General features: G+C 40.9%; 2 protein-coding genes across 4 annotated transcripts in view; both read left to right on the forward strand.

Annotated features, from left to right (window-relative positions):
• The first annotated feature begins 6,193 nt into the window (after positions 1-6,193).
• On the forward strand, positions 6,194-11,154 carry sostdc1a (sclerostin domain containing 1a). The gene is made up of 2 exons (XM_078252161.1): positions 6,194-6,521; positions 10,095-11,154. Exons 1-2 carry the CDS (start codon positions 6,317-6,319, stop codon positions 10,544-10,546), a joined length of 657 nt encoding a protein of 218 aa, XP_078108287.1. The 5' UTR covers positions 6,194-6,316; the 3' UTR covers positions 10,547-11,154.
• A 1,177-nt stretch (positions 11,155-12,331) lies between these two features.
• Positions 12,332-21,256, forward strand: part of crppa (CDP-L-ribitol pyrophosphorylase A) — a 58,812-nt gene continuing 49,887 nt past the window's right edge. For all 3 annotated transcript variants that reach the window (XM_078252162.1, XM_078252166.1, XM_078252165.1), the window contains exons 1-2: positions 12,332-12,715; positions 14,806-15,070. In XM_078252162.1, the coding sequence (XP_078108288.1) occupies positions 12,432-12,715; positions 14,806-15,070 (549 nt within the window). In that variant the 5' untranslated portion in view covers positions 12,332-12,431. The remainder of the gene's footprint in view (positions 12,716-14,805; positions 15,071-21,256) is intronic.

Consider the following 21,256-nt stretch of genomic DNA (forward strand, 5'->3'; position numbering starts at 1 on the left):
ATTTCATTTCATTTTAAAATGATGTAGCTGTGTGAATCTCAATCTTCTAAACCGCTGCAGTGGGAGCCACAGATACATTGGTTTTAAATGCCCACACACACACACACACACACACAAAATTAGTTTGTCTTACTTTGTGGCGAGGCCTAGTTGGCAAACATCAACATCTCTCCGTATTCCAGACTTCTGAAGAGACTCCTTTATGTCCTGTTTTTAGGGTGAGAAAAGAAGAAACTACAGATAAAGAAGTGACAAAAGTTGCATTCATGTTCCTTTTTGTAATCGGGGGTTTGAAAGTATTTGCGATAATGCCGTCTACCTACATCAGCCACCTCCATTGTCTGCCACCTTTGGAGTCTCACACCTGTTGCCAGGAAACTCCTGTTGTGCTTGAAATCACAACAAACAAAAAACAGTTGTTCTATTGTATTTAAAAAAAAAAACAAAAAAAATCAGCTTTATGTTGGTGTGTGCATTGATTATGTCAGGTCTGCGGATTGTTCCTGCTAAATTTGGAACGTACAGTTATTAATAATGAAACGTCTTCGTCATTCATCTGCAGGGAAGTCAAATATCCAGCAGAGGGCAGTGTTTCACCACAATTAACAGGCAAACGAGGTACATTTAGTTTGCAGGTTTATGTGCAAAGGGCTCAATGGTGTTTTAAGCCCCCACATTCTCCTTCAAGACAGGGCCGCGACCGTTGACTTCAAGCCACCTAACCTTAACCATAACCATAACCTTAACCCTAACCCTAACCATTGCCTAATCCTAGTGCCTTCCAGGCAGCGCTGCCTGGAAGGAGACGTTGGGGGCTTAAAACACTGATAAACGTGCAAAGGAAGCCCAGAAGAATTTGTCTTTGCATTCAAGACAACCAGCTGATTTCACGGATTCAACCAGAGACAGGAGTAGAAACCAGTCGGTGCAGTGATTCTTTAAACCCTTATTCTTTTGAAGCTTTTACTCGCATGACTCCTCTCCTCAGTGCCATGCCCTCTTTCAACTAGTCTGGCTTTTTTGAAAGAATTTTAGTGAATAGTCTTCATCAGTGAACGGAAAACATGGATGTGTCACGTGGAAAAAAAAAAAGGTTGTAACCTTGGTCACTTTGTCTTGTTCACATGACACTTGAACCAGTTCTATATTTGCTAATGAAGACCACGTGATGAGGTTGAAAGCTCCCGAAAAAGCTTGTTAGTAGATTATTATGTTTGTATGTAAAGCTGGGCGATATGGAGAAAAAACAAAAATCACGATATTTTTGTCCAAATACATCGATGTCGATATTGTAGGGTTGAATATTGGTGCTTTCACAAAATATTTACACAATTAGATAGTTTATTAAAAAAAATCATCAGTACCATGGATATAATGACTAAGTGGATAAAGGCAAAAACTAGAGCAGCTCTGGTAAGTTCAGAAAATGACTTTCACTTTCAGCCCAATGTTCCCAACAACTTTTTTTCACTGAAAATTAGCCCTATATTCCCACAGCCCTATGTTAGGGTTAGGGTTAGTGTTAATGTGGGAACATAGGGCCTAATCTGTGAAAAACAAATCCTAGAAATGTGGGAACATAGGCACGCTCCCCTGTAATGCAGCCTTAAAAACCAGTAAAAGACAACACTTATGTCCTATCACGATATCCAAAATTTAAGACGATATCTAGTCTCACGTAGTCAGATATATTGGACACCCCTATTTGTATGCATGCACCCCCCCCCCTCCTTAAATTAAAGAAAGCACCTCAAAGTGTACCACGAGTAGTATATTGGTGTGTAACAATACTGATAGTAAAAGTACCATTGACTGTCATATAGGCTCAATCCCAGGTAATAACAGAAGTGTAAGTAGACACAGCCCTCCATCCGTTGTGTGCCTTCTGTTGGGATCTTTTCCAAACTCTGTAGCCACCATGACCTTTCTTGGCTTTGTTCCAGGTGTTGTGCATTCCTTTTGTTCCCCTCCGGTCGACCCTCGCCACACCTCCCATTACTGCATGTGGGCGCTTCCTGATCACGCACACACTCCCGCCATGCTGCTTGTCAATATGCTATTAACCCAACCACCTTTCATTTCCCATGAGGGTTAGGGGCTACTGAATTCCTGCTGGGAGAGGGAGAGCCTATCATATTCACTATTCCGCAGTCATTTAAGCCGGTCCCATAAGGAGCTCAGAGGGGCGTCGAAGTGTATCTAGTGTGGCCGTGTTGTCCTTTATGTTCTCTCGGAAGTGGAGTGAATGAGCCTCTGGTTCTCCTGTTTGAGGACAAACAAAAGAGAGAGGAAACAATAACAGAAACTGTGAAGTTTAATGACAGACTGGCTTCACCTGCAGAGGGGATTTACTCGAGTACTCGTAAAATACTAAAACTACTTATTTGGAATACCTACAGTATTTGCCTAATCTATTTATTTTCTATTTGTACCATCATTTATTCGGGTCTGAAAGGGTTTTATATTAAAATGTTAACTTCACGTTTGAACCCTCCTTGTATTTATCTGCTTTTTGTGTTGAATTGTACATTTTATATTTGTACCCTTTATGCAGTGATGTAGTCTACGGGATACGCAGTATACCCACTAAGAAAGCTCCAGAAATTCCATATACCCACTTAAAAATGCCCAATGACACACAATAACATACTTTGCATTATATGTTTGATATATTTTGACTCCCATTATGATATCCCCCCCCCCAGGTAGATTCTGGCCAATATATACAGTGCAGTATACCCACTACAATACATTAGATTACATCACTGCCTTTATGCATTTATTTAGTTTTGTGTCCGCACTAGGAAAGTGTTCATTTAAAATGTGTCTGAATAATCCTATAATGTGCAAGCGACCAGACACGAAAATAAACCATTCATTCATTCATGCATACACTGCATGGCCAAAAGTATGTGGACGCCTGAACTTTATGCTCACACAAGATTGTTGAACATCTCCTCCCAAAACTCAGCGCATGAATCTGCTATTGTAAGAGTTGTCATTCAGTTTAGGAACCTGGCTGCAGGGATTTGCTGCCATTCAGCCACAAGAACGAGTTAGTGAGGTCAAGCACTGGTGTTGGATGATGAGTCCTGGAGGATCATAGTTGGCGTTCCAGTTCATCCCAAAGGTGTTGGATGGAGTTGAGGTCAGCGCTCTTTAAAGGTCTCCCACACCAAACTGGGCAAACCATTTCTTTACGGAGCTGGCTTTGTTGCATTGAAGCACAGACACTTTAAAACAGGAAGGAGACAAACCCAAACGACCAAAAATAACCTAAATAGACCAAAAGCGCACAAATGTAAGTTGACAGGTCTGTCAACATAGTTTTGGCCATAGTGTTTCTGTCCTTGCCTTTTTCCTTCATTTAGCTTCTTTCTTTTTCCTTCATTTTACTCTTCGCCTTTTCCTTTTTTTAGTTCCTTCTTTCTTTAGCCGGTCCCATAAGGATCTTTTCTTCCTTCCTTTTTGTAATCCTTCCTTCCTTATCCTCATCCAACCTTCATGCTTTTTTTTAATTTTTTTATATTTCTTTCTTTTCCAACTTCTTTCTTTATTTTCTTCCTGAACTGAAACCCTGAAAATAGTCATATTTGGAGGTATGACATGGACTGCTGTCTTTACAATGACTTTACTTTAAAACACTTGAGTAAACGTTGCAAATATTGTCGTCCATGTTTTTAACCGTTAAGAGGGGTATAGCTCATCGAGAGTATTTCCTTCACCGCTGATTAAAGATTAAAACGATAACCTTACACTCAGGGGAAGAAAGACTTGTCCTCGGGCCTACTCAGCTCTCCATTCTGAAAGGGAATGCCACAGCCCTAAAAAAAAAAAAATGTTGTTGTAATAATAAAAAAAACCCTGAATGATCCGCGTATCAACTTTCATTCACATGAGCAGCAATTAGTGTCTCTGCACGACGCCTCTTTTCAAATCAGTAAGACAGGCATGGATTGAATGTTCCCCACAAAAGTAATTACAGGGATTGAGAGGCAGGCAGAGGAAGGATGGCATAGACACACAGCAAATCACACACAGACAATATCAGCTTTCATTCTTTAATTAAAAGACAGAGAGAGAGAGAGAGAGAGAGAGAGAGAGACAAGTCACGATGTGGAAAACATCCAATAGGAGAAACTAACCAGAAGATCTTAAATGATCAGTCATGTATACATGTGTGATTAATGCACCGTCACTATTGATTAATGAGCAGCTGTGGGCTGGTCGGATCAGGGGCAAATAATGTTTGGCAATAATGTCTACGATTTGTCTTGACTCTGACAACACAGCAGATGTCAGAGAGCTCAAAACGTTTAACAAATGTCAGAGGAAATACAGCAACGTTGCTCAGTAGTTGATCATCTGAGTTGTAATGCATCCGGGCTGATTTGTTTTGGTTCATTGAAAGTAAGTAAAAAATAATATTAAAATGCAACATATCAGGCTTTGTGAGGGACACACGGAGCTATTTCTCTATCGTTGTCCCTGGTGTTTCCACAGTCCAGCTACTTTTCTCAGTATGGAGACAGGCATTCAATGTCTGGCAAAACCCATTTGGAAACTGATGACTAAAAACTTGAAAATGAAATCTTAAAAGCAAACTAAAGTATCATAGGTATGGTTATAGTTACTTTGCAATAGTTTTAGAGCATGCTTGTTGAACATAGGAATGCCCTTGCACAATAATCGTAATAAACTATTTTCCACATGCACAAGAAAAGTTGTGTAACGCTGACAAGTCCAGCTTTCAATAGACAGACTTATTGCTTTCACAGCATGTGAATGGAGAAGTAATCATGTGCAAGCATCCACCAAATGTAAAGTTTCTTTTTTTTTAAGATTATTTTTTGGGGCTTTTCCGCCTTTAATTTTGACAGGACAGCTAAGCGAGAAAGGAGAGAGAGAGAGGGGGAAGACATGCAGGAAATCATCACAGGTCGGATTGGAACCTTGGACCGCTGCGTCGAGGCATAAACCTCTCAGTGCATGTGCACCTGCTCTACCCACTGATCCAACCCGGCCACAATCTAAAGTTTTTTCTATTTCTTTCCTTTCTTCTTTCCTACCTTTCCTTCTTCAGCTGATCTGAAAACACATCTGGAGGTGCAGGGTTTTCACCTGACAGAGAAATGCTACCCACAAGGTACTTTTATTTTGCATACAAGAGCAACTATAGCACATTTGGACCAACAAACACCTTACATTCAGAGCAGCTGCAGCTTGGATTTGGAGTTTAGTGAGGGAGGGAACATTTCATTTCCCCTCAAATGAAACTAATTCATGCAGAGATTCAAACAAGCAGGGACAATCTGGTCACAGCAGCTCAGCTACTGGGACTCAGGACCACTTCAGATTTGATATGAAAGCTAGAAGGATGTATACATTGGTATACATTTAAACAAAGAAAACTCAGCTTTATAGTGTTAAGAAACATCCAGAAAACTACAAATGCAATCCAAGAACAGCAGTAGACACTAAAAGCAAAGTCTGTTTATCACATCATCACAACACCAGCTGTAATTTGATCTTTTTTTGACTTGACTGCAAAACATGTCAGTTAAAATGTAGAAGCGTCTGCATTTAGATAAAGACCGGGTTTAATCTGTTTGTTTTATATATATATATATATATATATATATATATATAACAAATATATTCAGTATTGTCTCTGTCATTCCTCTGCAGTATTATGGATGAAGAGTCTAGGAACGGAATTCTCAAGTTACCTGATTATACCTTTTTATTAATGGCTTCTAAAATCCCATCTTAATAGGCAATCCTTTTAATAGATCCCCATCCCTGTCTTATGTTTTGGTTCATTTAGATTTTGTCTGTCTCTCATTGTGCTGTGTTTTATATTGTAATTTATTTCAACTTTATTTAGTTAAATATATATATATTTTATATTATATATATATATATTTATAATTTTCTTTTTAGATATTTTATAAATAGGCTATATCACGAACCAAAAACCACGTGTTAATGTGCCAATTACTCAGGCATCTAATCCCATCATCATCATCATCATCATCATCATCATCATCATCATCATCATCATCATCATCCTCTGTAGCATTCAGGATCAAATGTTAAACCCTCTACAATAAAAGCAGTGGGCGGGGTGATCTTACTAGCGTACATCTGTGGCGACCAATCACAGCCTCCCAACAGAGACGCACCTGAGTAGCTGCCAAAGCGTGAGGCGGGCCGGCTGGATAAAACCACGGCTCTCCAATGTTTTTCATCCAGAATCAGTCTACATTTAGCCGGACCTACATCTCTCCCAACCCCCCATACCCAGAGAGCAACCATGCACCTGAGCGCGTACGAGTCGTGCCATTCCTTGGTCATACTTTGCATCCTCCTGAGGAGTTGCCAAGCCTTCAAGAACGACGCCACGGAGCTCCTGTTCTCGCACGTGAGCGCGCCGGTGCCGGAGGTTCAGAGCAACGTGACCCTGAACCGCGCACGGACCGGCGGCAGAGGAGCGGCCAGCGCGGCGCACGACAGAGGCGGTAAGGACCGGAGGATGCTCCGCTTTATCATTTAGTGGGCTATTTGTATAAGGACTAACGTTGTGTGTGTGTGTGTGTGTGTGTTGGCGCGTGTGTGTGCGTGCGTGTGCGTGCGTGCTTTAAGATGCTTTTTAGAAAACTGTTCTCTCACTAGTGCAGAATTGTCTTTTATATTGTTTCCTTTTTTTGGTGTCTCTTTGGTGAGGCTATTTGCAAGACATTAAACAGTCATGATGTCTGAGTAGCCTACTGGCTTTCTAGCATTAGGCAATGGATTACTGTGGTCCAATCTCTTACTTTTAGTAGCCTAAAGCCCAAGGAGCATGAATAAGGTGAGGAAACAGAACTAGCAGAAAATGCAAGCTGTTCCATTTCCAATTTCCACTTTTTACCCTTTACTTTATTAGATTTTCTTAATTCTTCTGGATGCGTTCAGCCGAAAACTCTTGATAAAGTTCTGGTTTAAGAATCCAATTTACTTTTTTTTTTGTCTGTAGCCTACATCAACATCTTCATCTCAAAGAGCCAAATGAGGGACCTTTTAACCAGGCACCTAATCCCATCATCATGTAGGGCTGTGCAATATATCAATATTCTGTCGACATCGATATATGAGGCTAGATATCGTCTTACATTTTGGATATCGTAATATCGTGATATGACACAGGCGTTGTCTTTTCCTGGTTTTAAAGGCTGCATTACAGTGAAGTAATGTCATTTTCTGGACTTACCGGACTTACTGTTTTATAATTCGCTATGGTATCCACATTATTGGTGATTATTTATCGAAACTCTCATTGTGTAAATATTTTGTGAAAGCACCAATAGTGAACGCTTCAATATCGCCACAATATCGACATCGATGCATTTGGTCAAAAAATATCGTGATATTTGATTTTCTCCATATCGCCCAGCTCTATCATCATGCCATCATCATTTAGGCTACACATACTGAAACAGATTGTAGACTTACATATACGTAATCAAAACACTTTAAAATAGCACGAAGCTACTATAACATATCACAAGAATCCTGCAGTTGTAGAAAAGTAAATAAACAACACTACAAAGTCACTGTAAACTTACAATTAGAGATGGCCCAATACCATTTTTTGCTTGCTACCGATACTATCCATATCGGAACATCTCTACTTACAATAGAGTCTTGGACAGACCTTCTATAGGATGGTCACTAAAAGTGGCTTACTGAATGTACCTGCACTGAGATCATACAGCGGCTCTGCTGCTGTAGTCGTGACTCTCTGCAGAGTTTCCCTGCCAATCACCACAGTGAGCTGAGGTAACACTCAGCAGCTGAATGGAGGTATTCTCCCGTGAACAGGGAGCCTCCGATTGTGGCTCTGAGGGAGGGGAGGGGAGTGAGAGGGAGTTCATTCATCAAACACTCAGTCACAGAGAAGGGGGGGAGGCATTGTCACTGAGCTGTATGAATGGACCAGAGCTTGGGTTACAGTGGTGACGGGGCGAGCAAGGGGGACAGTGTTTGAAGCCTGCGGCAGAATAATACAGACAGTCGTAGCTGCTGCACAGAGCTAATCCTGATAAATAAGAAAGTGTTTTCCTTCTCAAATGCCATAGTCCCTCAGCTTTTTGAAGTAGAAAGGTCAAAATGCTATTGTGCTCCTTCCCTGGGTTCCTGTGACTTGCCAGAGGCTACGAAGGGGCTCATTATGGACATAATGTACAGGGTTAAAGGCTGGGCAGTAATCCTTCACTATTATTACTTACCTTTCAATATCAAGACAGAGTCACTGTGATGTGTAATTTTCTTGTCTCAATTAGTGCTGAAAATGACAGTCTGACTCAAATCTCTCAGGAAAGTAAATCTAACATTAGAGCTGCAACAATTAGTCGATTCATCGAAATGAATCAGCAACTATTTTAATAATAAAATAATGTTTTAGTCAACATTATCCAGAGAAGGGTTGAACTTAAAGGACAAATCCGGCGCAAAATGAACCAAAGGGTTAATAACACATGTGTACCGAGTCGACCGTTCTCCGGGATTTCATGCTAATTGAATGTGACCAGTTTTAGAGCAAACAGCTTATTAGCTTATGACGCTAGTCGTCGGGACACGGGTAAAGTAAAAAGAAATCGCTATTTCTATACCACTAACAAGGTTCAAAATATCACCACACTTCCACGGTAGCATAATGAGGGTCCCTACATGTAAACCGAAGCATTGAGAACTTTGTAAGTGTACAGACAGTTTATTAAAAGGATAGTTTATAAAGACAGTACCGTTCAGGCATACAGGCAGGCGCCATCTTGGGAAAACAGTCACGATCAGACGAACGACGAACGCTGTGCATGAGCTATGTTACTGGTTACTGGTTGCACGGCGTGGTACTGTCTTTATAAACTATCTTTTTAATAAACTGTCTGTACACTTACAAAGTTCTCAATGGTTTACCCCTGTGCCCGACAACTAGCATTATAAGCTAATTAGCGGTTTGCACTAAAACTGGTCACATTCGATTAGCATGAAAACATATCCCAGAGAACGGTCGACTCGGTACCCCCCTAGGTTCATTTTGCGCCGGATTTGTCCTTTTAAGGGCAACTAGACTTGGTTAAAGGTGTTCCAAAGACGTTTGCGCTCTCATCCGACTACCAGAGACTTCTTCAGTTCTTCGGAGCACCTTTAACCAAGTCTAGTCGCCCTTATGTTCAACCCTTTGCTGGATAAATATGACCTGGATGACATTTAGTCAACATTTGCTTGTTTCAGCTTCTCATATGTAAGGATTTGCTTCTTTTCTGTTTCATACATTTTATTTATTTATTGTTTATTTATCAGGGACATTACCTATGACCAGTGGCGGAAGAAGTATTCAGATCCTTTACTTAAGTTAAAGTACTAATACCTCAAAGTAAAAATACTCTGCTACAAGTAAAAGTCCTGCATTGGAAATGTTACTTAAGTAAAAGTATGTAAGTATCATCAGGAACATGGGCTTAAAGTATTATAAAAGTAAAAGTACTCAAAGCAGAAGAATGCTCACATTTTACAAACTGTAAAGGATCCAAACAGTTGTGTGTTTAATGGTCTAATCATTTCAGCTGGAACTACATGTGTTGTGTGTGCAAAAATCTTAATGTGTAAAGTAACTAGTAACTAAAGTTGTCAGATGAATGTAGTAGAGGAGTAAAAAGTACAATGTTTCTCTCTGACATGTAGTGGAGTAGAAGTAGAAAGTGGCATAAAAAGAAAAGACTCAAGTAAAGTACAAGTACCTCAAATTTGTACTTAAGTACAGTACTTGAGTAAATGTACTTAGATACATTCCACCACTGCCTATGACATTATCACAACCAAATGTGAGATATGCAAGGGTTTTTTTTCATGATGGCTAACTGAATGTGTTTTGGACTGTTGGTCGAACAAAACAAGACATTTAAAGACATTACCCTGGGCTGTGTGAACATTTTAACAGGCTTTTTTTTCACTATTCCCTGACATTTTACAGACATAAATAGACCTTTTCTCCCATATCCATCCTTTTGCAGCTGCCAGATTCTTACAATTCTGATTGCGTCTTTCCACAGAACGGAGCCAAATCGGATGCAGAGAGCTGAGGTCCACTAAGTACATCTCTGATGGCCACTGCACCAGCATCAACCCCATCAAGGAGCTGGTGTGCGCTGGCGAGTGTCTCCCAGCTCAGATGCTTCAGAACTGGATCGGCGGCGCCTACGGCAGGAAGCTGTGGGGTCGCAGGAGCAGCAACCAAGACTGGCGCTGTGTCAACGACAAGACCCGCACCCAGCGCATCCAACTGCAGTGTCAGGACGGCAGCACGAGAACGTACAAAATCACCGTGGTCACCTCCTGCAAGTGCAAGAGGTACTCGAGGCAGCACAACGAGTCGGGCAACAAGTTCGAGGAGCCGGCTCTGTCGCCGCCGCAGCTCCTGCACAAGCCCAAGTCCAAGTCCAAGAGCAAGAGGAGGCTGGGGAAGAACCGGCTGAGAGAGAACTGGCACGACACTGAACCCTGAGACTCACTCTGAATCCACGCAAACCTACAGGAGCTTTGTCTCTGCGACATCGAGGCACAAACGTCCAGAGCTTGTGGAATATCTCTCAATGTGACTGGGACTTGATTTATGTGAAGCTGGTTCCTCACTATGTTTGCGAACTCCAAAGCGCATGCTAAGGACTTGTCTTGACATTTGAATCCATGAGTTTAAAATATAATGTGAACAGAACTGGGATGTACAGTCTGCAGAGGCTTCTGGAGCCCCGAGGCCGACACACATTGTCCCAGATGTAGCCATGTGCATGCGTTTCCTATGTATTCATTTTATATGCAGATGGAGATCTGTAGTTTAGGCACCAACACCAGTAAACACCAAACATCTCCACAATCCAGTGTAAATACTTGTACATATATCAAATTCTTACTTGCCTTTTTGAAGTATGGCCATGTGTATAAAATGTTACTATGTAAGTATGTACGATGTATGATGTAATATATTTTCTGTGGCAACATATAATATGATAAGTTTTGCTTAAACGGTGTCATCAGGTGGGTGGAATCTGGAAAAGATTTTTTTCATTAATCAGTCTTGTAATAGCTTTATATGAAAATAAATATCACTTTTTATCACGTGTTGTCAATGGAGACTTTTACACGTATTACCTATGCAGGGTGATATTTCATCTACAGGAGGGTGGGTTACTGATGAAAGTTGGAAGAAACTGTCACAATTTTTACAAAATGGCTATAATCTTCACAGTACTTGATATAAAAAACATTAGGGTCTTTTAAAATAAATCATAAATATGTATGTGTATAAAACTGCTTCTTAGTTTTTCTTACAGGCTGTAATATGAATTTCGCACAAAATTAAAACATAATTTTTGGTAAGATTTCTTACTGCAGGAATAGTTTTCTCAAAGGCTGACGTAGTATTGAGTTATCGTGAGATTTGCTATTACAATCTACTTTCTGCAGTGATCTAGAACCTGAAATCACGCGAGAACCTAGATCTGTGGCGACCGAGCAGCGGCAGCTGCCGAATCTTCTCCAAAGATACGTCAAGTCCAGAGACAGTTTATAATATTTGGTCAAGTATTCACCATTACATCCATGGTATCCACTAAATGTCACCTTTTAAAATAAAGTTCACTAAATAGATAGGCTACATCTGAGTGTATATTTATGCTGATTGCAAAATACTTGCTCCTGCAGTAATTGTAGGCTATTATCCAATCAAACAGTTACCCTGCTTTCTACAGTGGTACAGATCATTAGTTTTAATAGATTTTTGGCAGTCATACAGGTAAAGAAATATTACATTTTCTATTTTCAGTACAAAACATCTGAAGAATAGGTAATTACTGGTCATTTTTTAATTCAAGTATTTACATTTTAGAGGCAACATTGTACAATATTGTACTATTCTGACAAAAAAATTTTTTTTTATTTAAGGTCTACTTAAAAACGTAATTTTCTGGAGCTTTAAACCACAGCTCATGAAATATGATTACAATAACATTCCTTTCAATAAAGAAATTTACACAGGGTGACTATTAGCTGTTATGGAGTATTTTAAAGTTGGCATTCATTTTTTCACTTAGTTTTTCACCACTGAAGAATTAAGACATTTGAAAACAGTTTACTTGAGGTTACAGAACAAGTATCCCATTATACATTCGTTGCCAAGTTATGCCATTTAGGTGCTTTGTGGTAAAATAAATAAAAAGAACAACAATGGAGCATTTTTACCAGCAACCTTTGTTTTCTTTTACTTTGAAAGTATTAACCGGATGTACGCCGTTTAACGGTTCTAGCGTCACATCGCTGTTTTCCCAACTCTCCATCCACGTTGCCGCTATCTTCCCACCCCGCCCATTAACTGGGAATGGACAGTTTTGGGAATGACCTGCTGTGACCCTTCACCCACCCAACCGATGGAGGATAACCACATCAACATGCAGAGCCATAGTTGCGACCCGGAAAGGCCCGCTCATCCCGGGATTTTCCCAACCCGCGAGGCCGGGAAGAGCGACCACCAGCCAGGGGGATCCAGCGTGGACTTCCCGGTGTCTGTGGTTCTTCCTGCCGGCGGCACCGGAGAGAGAACCGGACTACAGACACCGAAACAGTTCTGCTCGTTTCTGGGTCGGCCGCTCATAAGCTACACTATCCAGGCTTTCGAGAGGTAATAATAATAATAATATAAGATAGGACTAAAATGTCATAATCCCTATTTGTGAAGATATCCAGGTAACGTTAAAGGTGTAACTTTAACGTTAGTGACAGAGCAGGAGAGGGAAGCAGTCGGTCGGTGTGTGTCTGTGCAGTCTGAGTTCAAGCTGCTCAATCTTACTATTACTACGCACATAAACATGAGACCAGTGGTGAAAGAAGTACTCAGATCTTTTACTTTAGTAAAAGTAGCAATGTTACAGTGTAGAAATGCTCTGTTGCAAATACAAGTCCTGCATTAAAAATGTTATATGTTCTCATGTAGGTACTTTATTTATCACATGTTGGTACTGAAAGCATTTCTTCCACCACTGGAGGACAGACAGTGATCTATTCTGCAGATTTCAGGCTCCATGACAGTGAAGAGAAGGTGGATGTTTACAATGTGTGGTGGTCATTGCATGGCCTTCATTACAACAATCCAATAACAACCGGTGTTTATAATGAAATGTGTCTCCTCTTAGCTCGTGGTCAGTGTTTACATGTTGTCAGGAAATGAATGCGGCAACATCCTGGGACTAGAGAGCAGGATGGAGATGCTGCCTGTGTGGCCCCGGTGATTACAGAGAGGTCATAGGTCATCAGTGTTAGCGCTGTAAAGTAGTTGAGTGAGTCAGATCCACAGTCAGAGCCTGGTCACTCATAAGTAGGGATGCATGGTCTTGAAAGTCATGCATTATCATACTGGTGGAACTTATTTTGGTTTACACATATACGAATACTACAGATTAATATACACATAATCAATAAAAAAATAATACAACTAGCACTGCAGTTACCAAATGTAAAGTTACTTTGTGAGTCGAAATAAGTGCATTAGTGCGGCGGTCGACAGGAAGTGTTCGCTTCCAGGCTCACCCCCTCTCTGTCAAAGCCCAAAAAACCCAGGTGAACAGGTGAAGCAAACAAATATGTTATCACTTCCGCTCAAACCGCGATGAAAACGCCCACCACCTACAATATAAGTGCACAATATAATAATCAATGAATGATATAAATGAGACCATAAACAACATACAATATGTGGCTCCTACAGATGTGATGGAGAGATGGAAAAAAAAACCTCAGAGGGGCTTAATCTGGGCACTCTCCAATGCATATGATTAAAATGGAAAGAAACTAAAATACTGAAAAAAAGAAAAGAAAAGAAAGATATAGATATATATATATATATAAAAAAAAAAAAAGAAGCCACAACAAAAATTACACACCAATCAAAACAACAGAATAAATACGAAAGGTCAAATAATATTAGGAGTTACATGGGTTGTTTACAAAAGCATTCCATAGGGATAACATTGCACAGACAAAAACAAACATTTAACAGCGTTCTTAAATTGTACAAGTGTTAGCTTTGAAAAATCTGATGGCAAAGCATTCTATATCACTGAACCTCTGTAATTTAAACCAAACTGAAGTTGAGATGTCCGACAGATAGAAGGCCTGAGTTTGTAGTTATTTCAAGTGGCGTGATTATGAAGTTGGTAACAGTAAAAAAAAAAAAAAATAATAATTCAACAACAATTTTGATAATTTGTCGTCATTTGTCACAGGGATAATTCATGTTTTGGGAAATGCGCTCATTCGTTTTCTTGCTGAGAGTTAGATTAGAAGTTTGATACAACTCTTATGTGTGTACCTTAACTATGACGCCAAAGCCCTCAACCACTTAGCTTAGCAGAAAGACACTTTGACACCTTTTTGTATTTTTTATTCTTTGTTGTACATTTGCTGGTTCCATTTTCCCAAATGTTAGGATTTTCTGCCTTTCTCTGTTTTATGTCTTTGTTAATTGAATGACTCTGGGTTTGGACTGTTGGTCGGCCCATGCAAGAATTTTGAACACGTCATTTTAGGCTCTGGGAACTTTTAACAAGCATATTTTTGACATTTTCCAGATTAAACAAGCAAAAACATAATCGATAGATTAGTTGCAGCCCTGATTCCTAAATGTAAGAAGCTCTGGGTGGATGTTATGTTCTGCCTATCTCCCCTGCTCTTTCTGACTTCTCACCTGACAAAACAGACGGTGTGTTCTTGCAGGGTGTCATGGATCCAGAGCGTTGTGGTCGTCGTTGCCAAAGAAAACATGGACCTGATGACGGACATCGTCCAGCGTTTCCAGCACAAGAAGGTTCGAGCGGTGCCAGGCGGCTCGACTCGTCACAGGTCGATATGCAACGGCGTGCGGGCTCTGGGCGATGGGGAGGAGGAGAGGCCGAAGGTGGTCATCATCCACGATGCCGTGCGGCCTTTTGTGGACGAGGACTTACTGTACAAGATAGCCATGGCTGCCGAGGAACAAGGGGTCAGTATGATAAAAGCTAATTGATCTGAAACACCAGAGTATTCAAAGGGAAAATAACTGAAATCCCTCCAACATCAGAGTCAGAAAAGGTTTTATTGCCACAATAAGTACACATGCATACATAAACAAACAAACAAACAAACACACAGACATATTAAACATTAATATGTAATAAACAATAAATACAGAAAAACAAATATATACATACAAAGTAACTGTTGCATAAGAAAAAGGAAAAAGAGGCTGAATGGGTTGAGTGCAGATTTTGCAAAGGATATATAGTATGGGCAGGTGTATAGGCCAGGATGAAGGTTAGTGCAAGTGTAGTGACTAGGGATGGGGGGGTGGGGGCGCTGTCAGTGTCAGTGGGGGTCCGGGGCCTTGTTGGTGAGGCTGACTGTAGAGGGGTGAGGTTTTGGTCCTGATTAGGGATGCACCGAATCCAGATTTTTTGGGGTTCAGCCGAATACCGAATCCACTGGTCAAGATTCTGCCGAATCCGAAACCGAATACCGAATCCTACTCAGTCCATTAACACAGTAAACACATTAATGAAGTAAACAACGTCCACAGCAGTATATTTTTTTCGTACCTGAAGTTGCTGCATTTTGGCTGCTGTCTGTAGATTCCTTCATGCACAACTCGTATTCTTTCGGATGTTTTCGTACGCAAATGTTTTAACAGCGGCGATGTTGTGTATTGTTTAGGGTCCTTGCCACCACGAGACAAATCCAACATCCCCCTCTCATCAACAGTCACAAATCTTGGTGTAAAAATGGACTCCCAACTCACTTTTGAAGCCCATATAAATCACCTAAGCAAGACCTCCTTCTACCACCTCCGTAACATTTCCAAACTCCGCCCCATTCTCTCCCTCTCAGATGCCGAAAAGCTGGTTCATGCCTTTGTCTCCTCCAGACTGGACTACCGTAACGCACTTCTCAGTGGGATTCATAGAAAGAGTCTGCAGAGGCTTCAGTACATCCAAAACTCTGCAGCTAGGATCCTGATGAGAGTGCGGAAACATGAGCACATTACCCCCATTCTCCACTCACTCCACTGGCTTCCCGTCTCCACCAGGATTGAGTACAAGGTTTCCCTCCTCACACACCAATGCATCCATGGACATGCCCCCCCCACCTCAAGAACTTATCCGCTCCACTTACTCAAACCTCCACCACATACCCAGAACCAGACTCAGGACAATAGGAGATAGGGCCTTCTGTGCTGCTGCCCCACGTCTCTGGAATGCCCTCCCTGACACCTTGAGGGCACCTCAATCCACTGATTGGTTTAAAAAAGGCCTTAAGACATTTCTTTTTAGCAAAGCTTTTGGTCCCCTTTAGATGTTTAAAAAAAAAATATATATATTTTTTATTTTAAACTGCTTATCTTTTTTTGTTTCTAACCTGTAGCACTTTGAGATCTTTTGATGAAAAGGGCATTATAAATAAAATGTATTATTATTATTGTTATTATTATTATAAATCTGCATTGCAAATTGAACATGTAGCTCGACTTGAATCACCTTCTTCTTGACTGAAAGTACTGCCAAACAACACTTTTTCTGCTCACGAGTTCCATTTTCCCTTTCTCATAGCCTACTGCATTGAACGCTCCACCTACGTAAACACCTTCCCGTAATCAACGGCGGCGTCATTACGTCGACCAGCGTAGCGTGAGCCCAGGGTTCGGTTCGGTGGGAAGAAATTCTAAGGTTCGGCAGAATCCGAACTCCGTCAAAAAGCCCAATATTCAGCCAAAGCCGAATCCTGGATTCGGTGCATCCCCAGTCCTGATGGACCGCAGCCTCCTGCCAGAGTTACATGTTGCATCTGCTGCACTTCCTCATCTACATAAAGGGTTTTTTTAGGGATCGACTCATACTGGGGGGGGGTTAGTGCGCGGAAGGGAGGGGGAGGAGGGAGGGGCGAGCTAGCCTCCGTTTTGTTTGACAATACTTCGAACGTCAACAAGAAGCGACGTCACCCAACTTCGCTTAGAGCACCTTTTAATAAATTACTAACTTTCAACATAATACCCATTAAAAGATAGTCAGATAGTGTTGTGGGCGTGACATTAAGTCAGACTCAGTGGGGAGTGAAAGCAAAGCAGAGGGACAGACACAGAGCTGTAGCCGAGCCAAAGGAGAGCACTTTTTAATTCATTAACTGTATTGGTTATCAGACAAATAAAAACACTGATACAGATAACCTGCAAACTGCCAAAAAACGGCCCGATAATCGCTCTATCCCTAGTTTAAAAAAAAATTATTTATCTGATCTGTGTTTCCTCCTTTATGTTGGTTTATTTGGTCAAGTGAGTACTTTGGTACCAAATACATGAGATACACAACAAATTACAGTATTAGGCATTAGGTATTATCAGAATAGCTGCAAAATGAATCAGCAACTATTCTGATCATCGACTAGTGATTTGAAAAATCTTATAAGCAACATATGGCAAACATTCTCTGCTTCCAGCTCCTTACATTTAAAGGAAGTCTCAAATGTTGGCTATGTTTTTGATCAACTGATTAATTGTGTTAATCAATTGTGATGAATCTGTAAACCGTCAGAAAATAGTGAACAAGCCCATCCCAGTTTCCCAGAATCCAAGGTGACATCCTCAAATGTTTAATTCCATCAGGCTGACAGTCTTAAACTCCAAAATATGAAATTGACTATAATTTAAGACACTAAATCTTCACAATTAAGAAGCAAAAACCATCAAATGTTTGGCGTTTTTGCTTGAAAAATGATTTAGAAGATGAATTGATTATCAAAAAATAGTTGGCAATGATTTTCCACTCAACCGACTATTCATTGCAGCTCTAGTGTTAGAAAATATTAAACTGAATATCTTTGAGTTTTAGACTGTTGGTCAGATAAAATTAGACATTCAAAGACCTTACTTTGAACTCTGGGAAACTCGGATGGGCAGTTTTCTCTATTTCCAGATGTTTTATAGACCAAACAATCAAGATCAATCGCTAATGAAAATAATAGTGAGTTGCAGCTCTATAAAAGACAAACAAAAAAAACTCAGTATATCCCTGATATACCTGATGACCTGATTATGTCTGTCTTATAATATGTCAGCAAACAATGCATCATCAAGGCTGTGTTGTAGATGTTGATGAAAGCCTTTTACCCTTGCACAGTCAACCATATGCAGTGCACCCATCCATAAGACGCACATTGCACACATAATTTGGGTGAAATGAATGTAAAATGATTGCAGAAGTGACACTGCTCTGTGTCTTTGTTTATTATTTTTAAAGAAATGGCAGAGCAGATTCCGAAAACAAATCTAGTGTGGCATGGTTTACATTTTCACGATGTAAATTGAGGGAGCGAAAGTAGGGTTGGGTACCGTTTGAATTTTTACGATTCTGATGCCGAACCGGTACTTTTAAAACGATTCCGATTCCTAAACCGATTCTTGAAAAACTGAAAAATGACATCAAAGAAAGGCTCTTTTATGGAGTTTTTTTTTTTTTTTAAATTGAAAATTATTTAAATGTAACAATGTATTAATGTTTTAAAGTACTTAAATATATAATAAGTAAACCTAAGTCACCTAACCCACAACTACAATAATTTAAAAATAACAGTTACACTATTAACAAGTAACAACAAAATAAATGTTGAGTTGGTATGCCAACCAGCTTCAAACTTTAGCAGTTCTTTTGCAGAAAAATGACCATATTTGCCTTTTCTGGCGAGATACGACACCTCTCCTGACTTATGACATGTCCTGCACAGGAGGAAACTCTCTCAGATGGTGTCCTGTACACACAGGGAGGAGTTTGAAAGGGCAGACTCCCCCACCACCAGCCTACAGGGTCTTGTCCTGAACGATACACTAGCAGAGCAAGTGTAATATGTTTACTAGCGATCACGTGCAGTGAATGGTTGATATGCCTTTACGTCCGTTTTGGTGAGCCCAGAGGGGAAAATATGGCATTTTAAAAGTAGCCTACATTTATGATAGCTAGCTAACGGTAGACTACAGAGAAAGTGTGATATTTTTACGTCCGTTTCAGAGCTTGTACAAAAAGCCGTCTATCAGCAGTGATTGTAGAGTGCATGTCCGAGAATAGCGCGGACACGCGCGTCACGCCGCGAGCGGGCATGTGCGCCACTCGGCAGAAAAGGGAGAAAGAAAAAAGAGTCTGCCGCTGTCCGGAGCGACAGAGGGCAAATATTTCAGTCAGAACTGAAATGAGGAACCGAATACTACCATTTGCGTAGGAACCGGATCCATAGTGGAACCGGGTTTCGGTACCCAACCCTAAGCAAAAGCAGTATCTGCACCAAATATCGGCTCAAAAAAATCGGCAGCCCGTATCGGTCATCGGCTAAGGCTGATGGAAAAAAAATCGGTATCGGCACAAACAAATCCATATCAGTCGATCCCTACCGGGTTCTACTCCGACCTGCGGGTCCTTTGCTGCATGTCATTCCCCCTCTCTCTCCCCTTTCATGTCTTCAGCTTTCCTGTCAAAATAAAGGCTGAAAATGGCCAAAAAAAATAATCTTTAAAAAGTAGCAGACAGAAATCAGTGGAAATGGGGCCTTTGATCACTGCAAACATTCAATTTCTGCCACGAGGAAGCATTCAAAGCTTAGTAAATGTCAAAACTTGGAAAAGATTATCGTAATTAAAATGATCTCCCATTTGTAAATATGACTCGAAGATGGGTTGAAGATGGATTGTCAGTGTTTCCAGTAGCACATAAAGGCAGGACGCGTCTATTTCCAAAAGAGCAGCAGTTCAGAAAGAGAGGAATAGAGGAAACTACCCCAAAATGCCAGTAGTTCTCCGTGCTTGGATCTCTCGATCTCTCGACTTGGAAATCTCGACTGGAGCTCATACTTAATTTCTGAAGCCAGAGAAGGTCAATTACAGCGCAGAGTGTAAACAAATCCATCATGGCCAGCTGCAGTTACAGGAATCTAACCTTTGACCTGGTGGGATGACGGGTTACCCAAAAAGCAACGTGTGACTTTTGTTTGTGCGTCCATGTGCCTCATTTTTCACCGTGCATTGTGAACATCAACAAACCAAGCACTACAATTACAACAAAGTCAAGTTTTCCAATCGGGGGTTCAGACCAAAGAAGACAAACAGGTCTTATGAACTCACCTCAAGGTCTTTCCATCTTTTTTTAGAAAAGTGTTTATCCCATTGACAGATCCACCGCTCCCCCGGTGGGCGGCGTGTATGCCGCCAGTAATAAATGAAAAACATTTGGGCCCAAGTCACGGAGCCCCGCTGTGACGAACACACTCGCAGATTACTCTCCTAATGATCCATGGCTGAAGCTCTGTTGAATGCAGGTCACACAGGTTGTGAAGAAAGCAAGAGCTTCCTGACATGGGACCAACATTTATGGTGTGTTTCTGAGTGTGCGTGCGCTCTGTGGTGAACTTTCAGTGCAGGCGGTCTGGTCTTCATTATCTTGCCAGTGTCCACGCTCACGGCAGAGAGCCTCCGAAAAACAGCAGATTCATTTAGATTTTAACAGCATGTGTAACACGCAGAACACGTTTGCTTTCATTTCATTTCATTTCATTTCACATCAGCAAGCGTGTGGCTGACCGTCTACTCCTGGATGCCTTCTTTCATGCTATTGATTCAAATTCTATCTCAGAAATGTTGATTATTACAAGCAGTAGGATTGGGCATCGAGAAGCGGTTCCAACTTGGAATTGTTTCAAAAATTCCAATTCCAATGGAATCGTTTCTTTATTGGAATCGTTTAGAATCGTTTGGAAAATTTGGTTTCAAATCCAATCATCGGTTCCAAATTTAACATGCACAAGGTTTCCGTAGCGGCCACCGTACTTCCAGACGCTTGTTGTGTTGCCATGGAGCACAGCTAGGGGCGTTCTAGTGTGGCTTTATCTTACGTTGAAAAAGCCCGGTAACTGTAAACTGTAAATCAACATTGAATCAAAATAAAATGTTCCTCTTATCTGTGAAATAATCACGTGACCCGTTTCAACCCCACCCCAAAGAGTATAGAAGTACCAAGAGGTGAAACTCAATAGAACGTTGTGTTGCGTTCAGTCCAAGATGGCGGAGCTGCACTCTTTAGAACATAACGCGCCCATGACCGAGCTGCAGCTTGCAATGGAACGTTCTAAAGAGTGCAGCTCGGCCATCTTGGACTGAACG

This window comes from Sander vitreus, chromosome 6 (genome assembly GCF_031162955.1).
Source record: "Sander vitreus isolate 19-12246 chromosome 6, sanVit1, whole genome shotgun sequence".
In the NCBI taxonomy this organism is placed as follows: Eukaryota; Metazoa; Chordata; class Actinopteri; order Perciformes; family Percidae; genus Sander; species Sander vitreus.

What these genes read in the sequence shown, in the direction of transcription:
- sostdc1a (XM_078252161.1), top strand. Translation starts at nt 6,317, where the DNA reads ATGCACCTGAGCGCGTACGAGTCGTGCCATTCCTTGGTCATACTTTGC. An exon ending in CGCGGCGCACGACAGAGGCG is followed by an intron (nt 6,522 to 10,094) that starts GTAAGGACCGGA and finishes GTCTTTCCACAG; the next exon opens with AACGGAGCCAAATCGGATGC.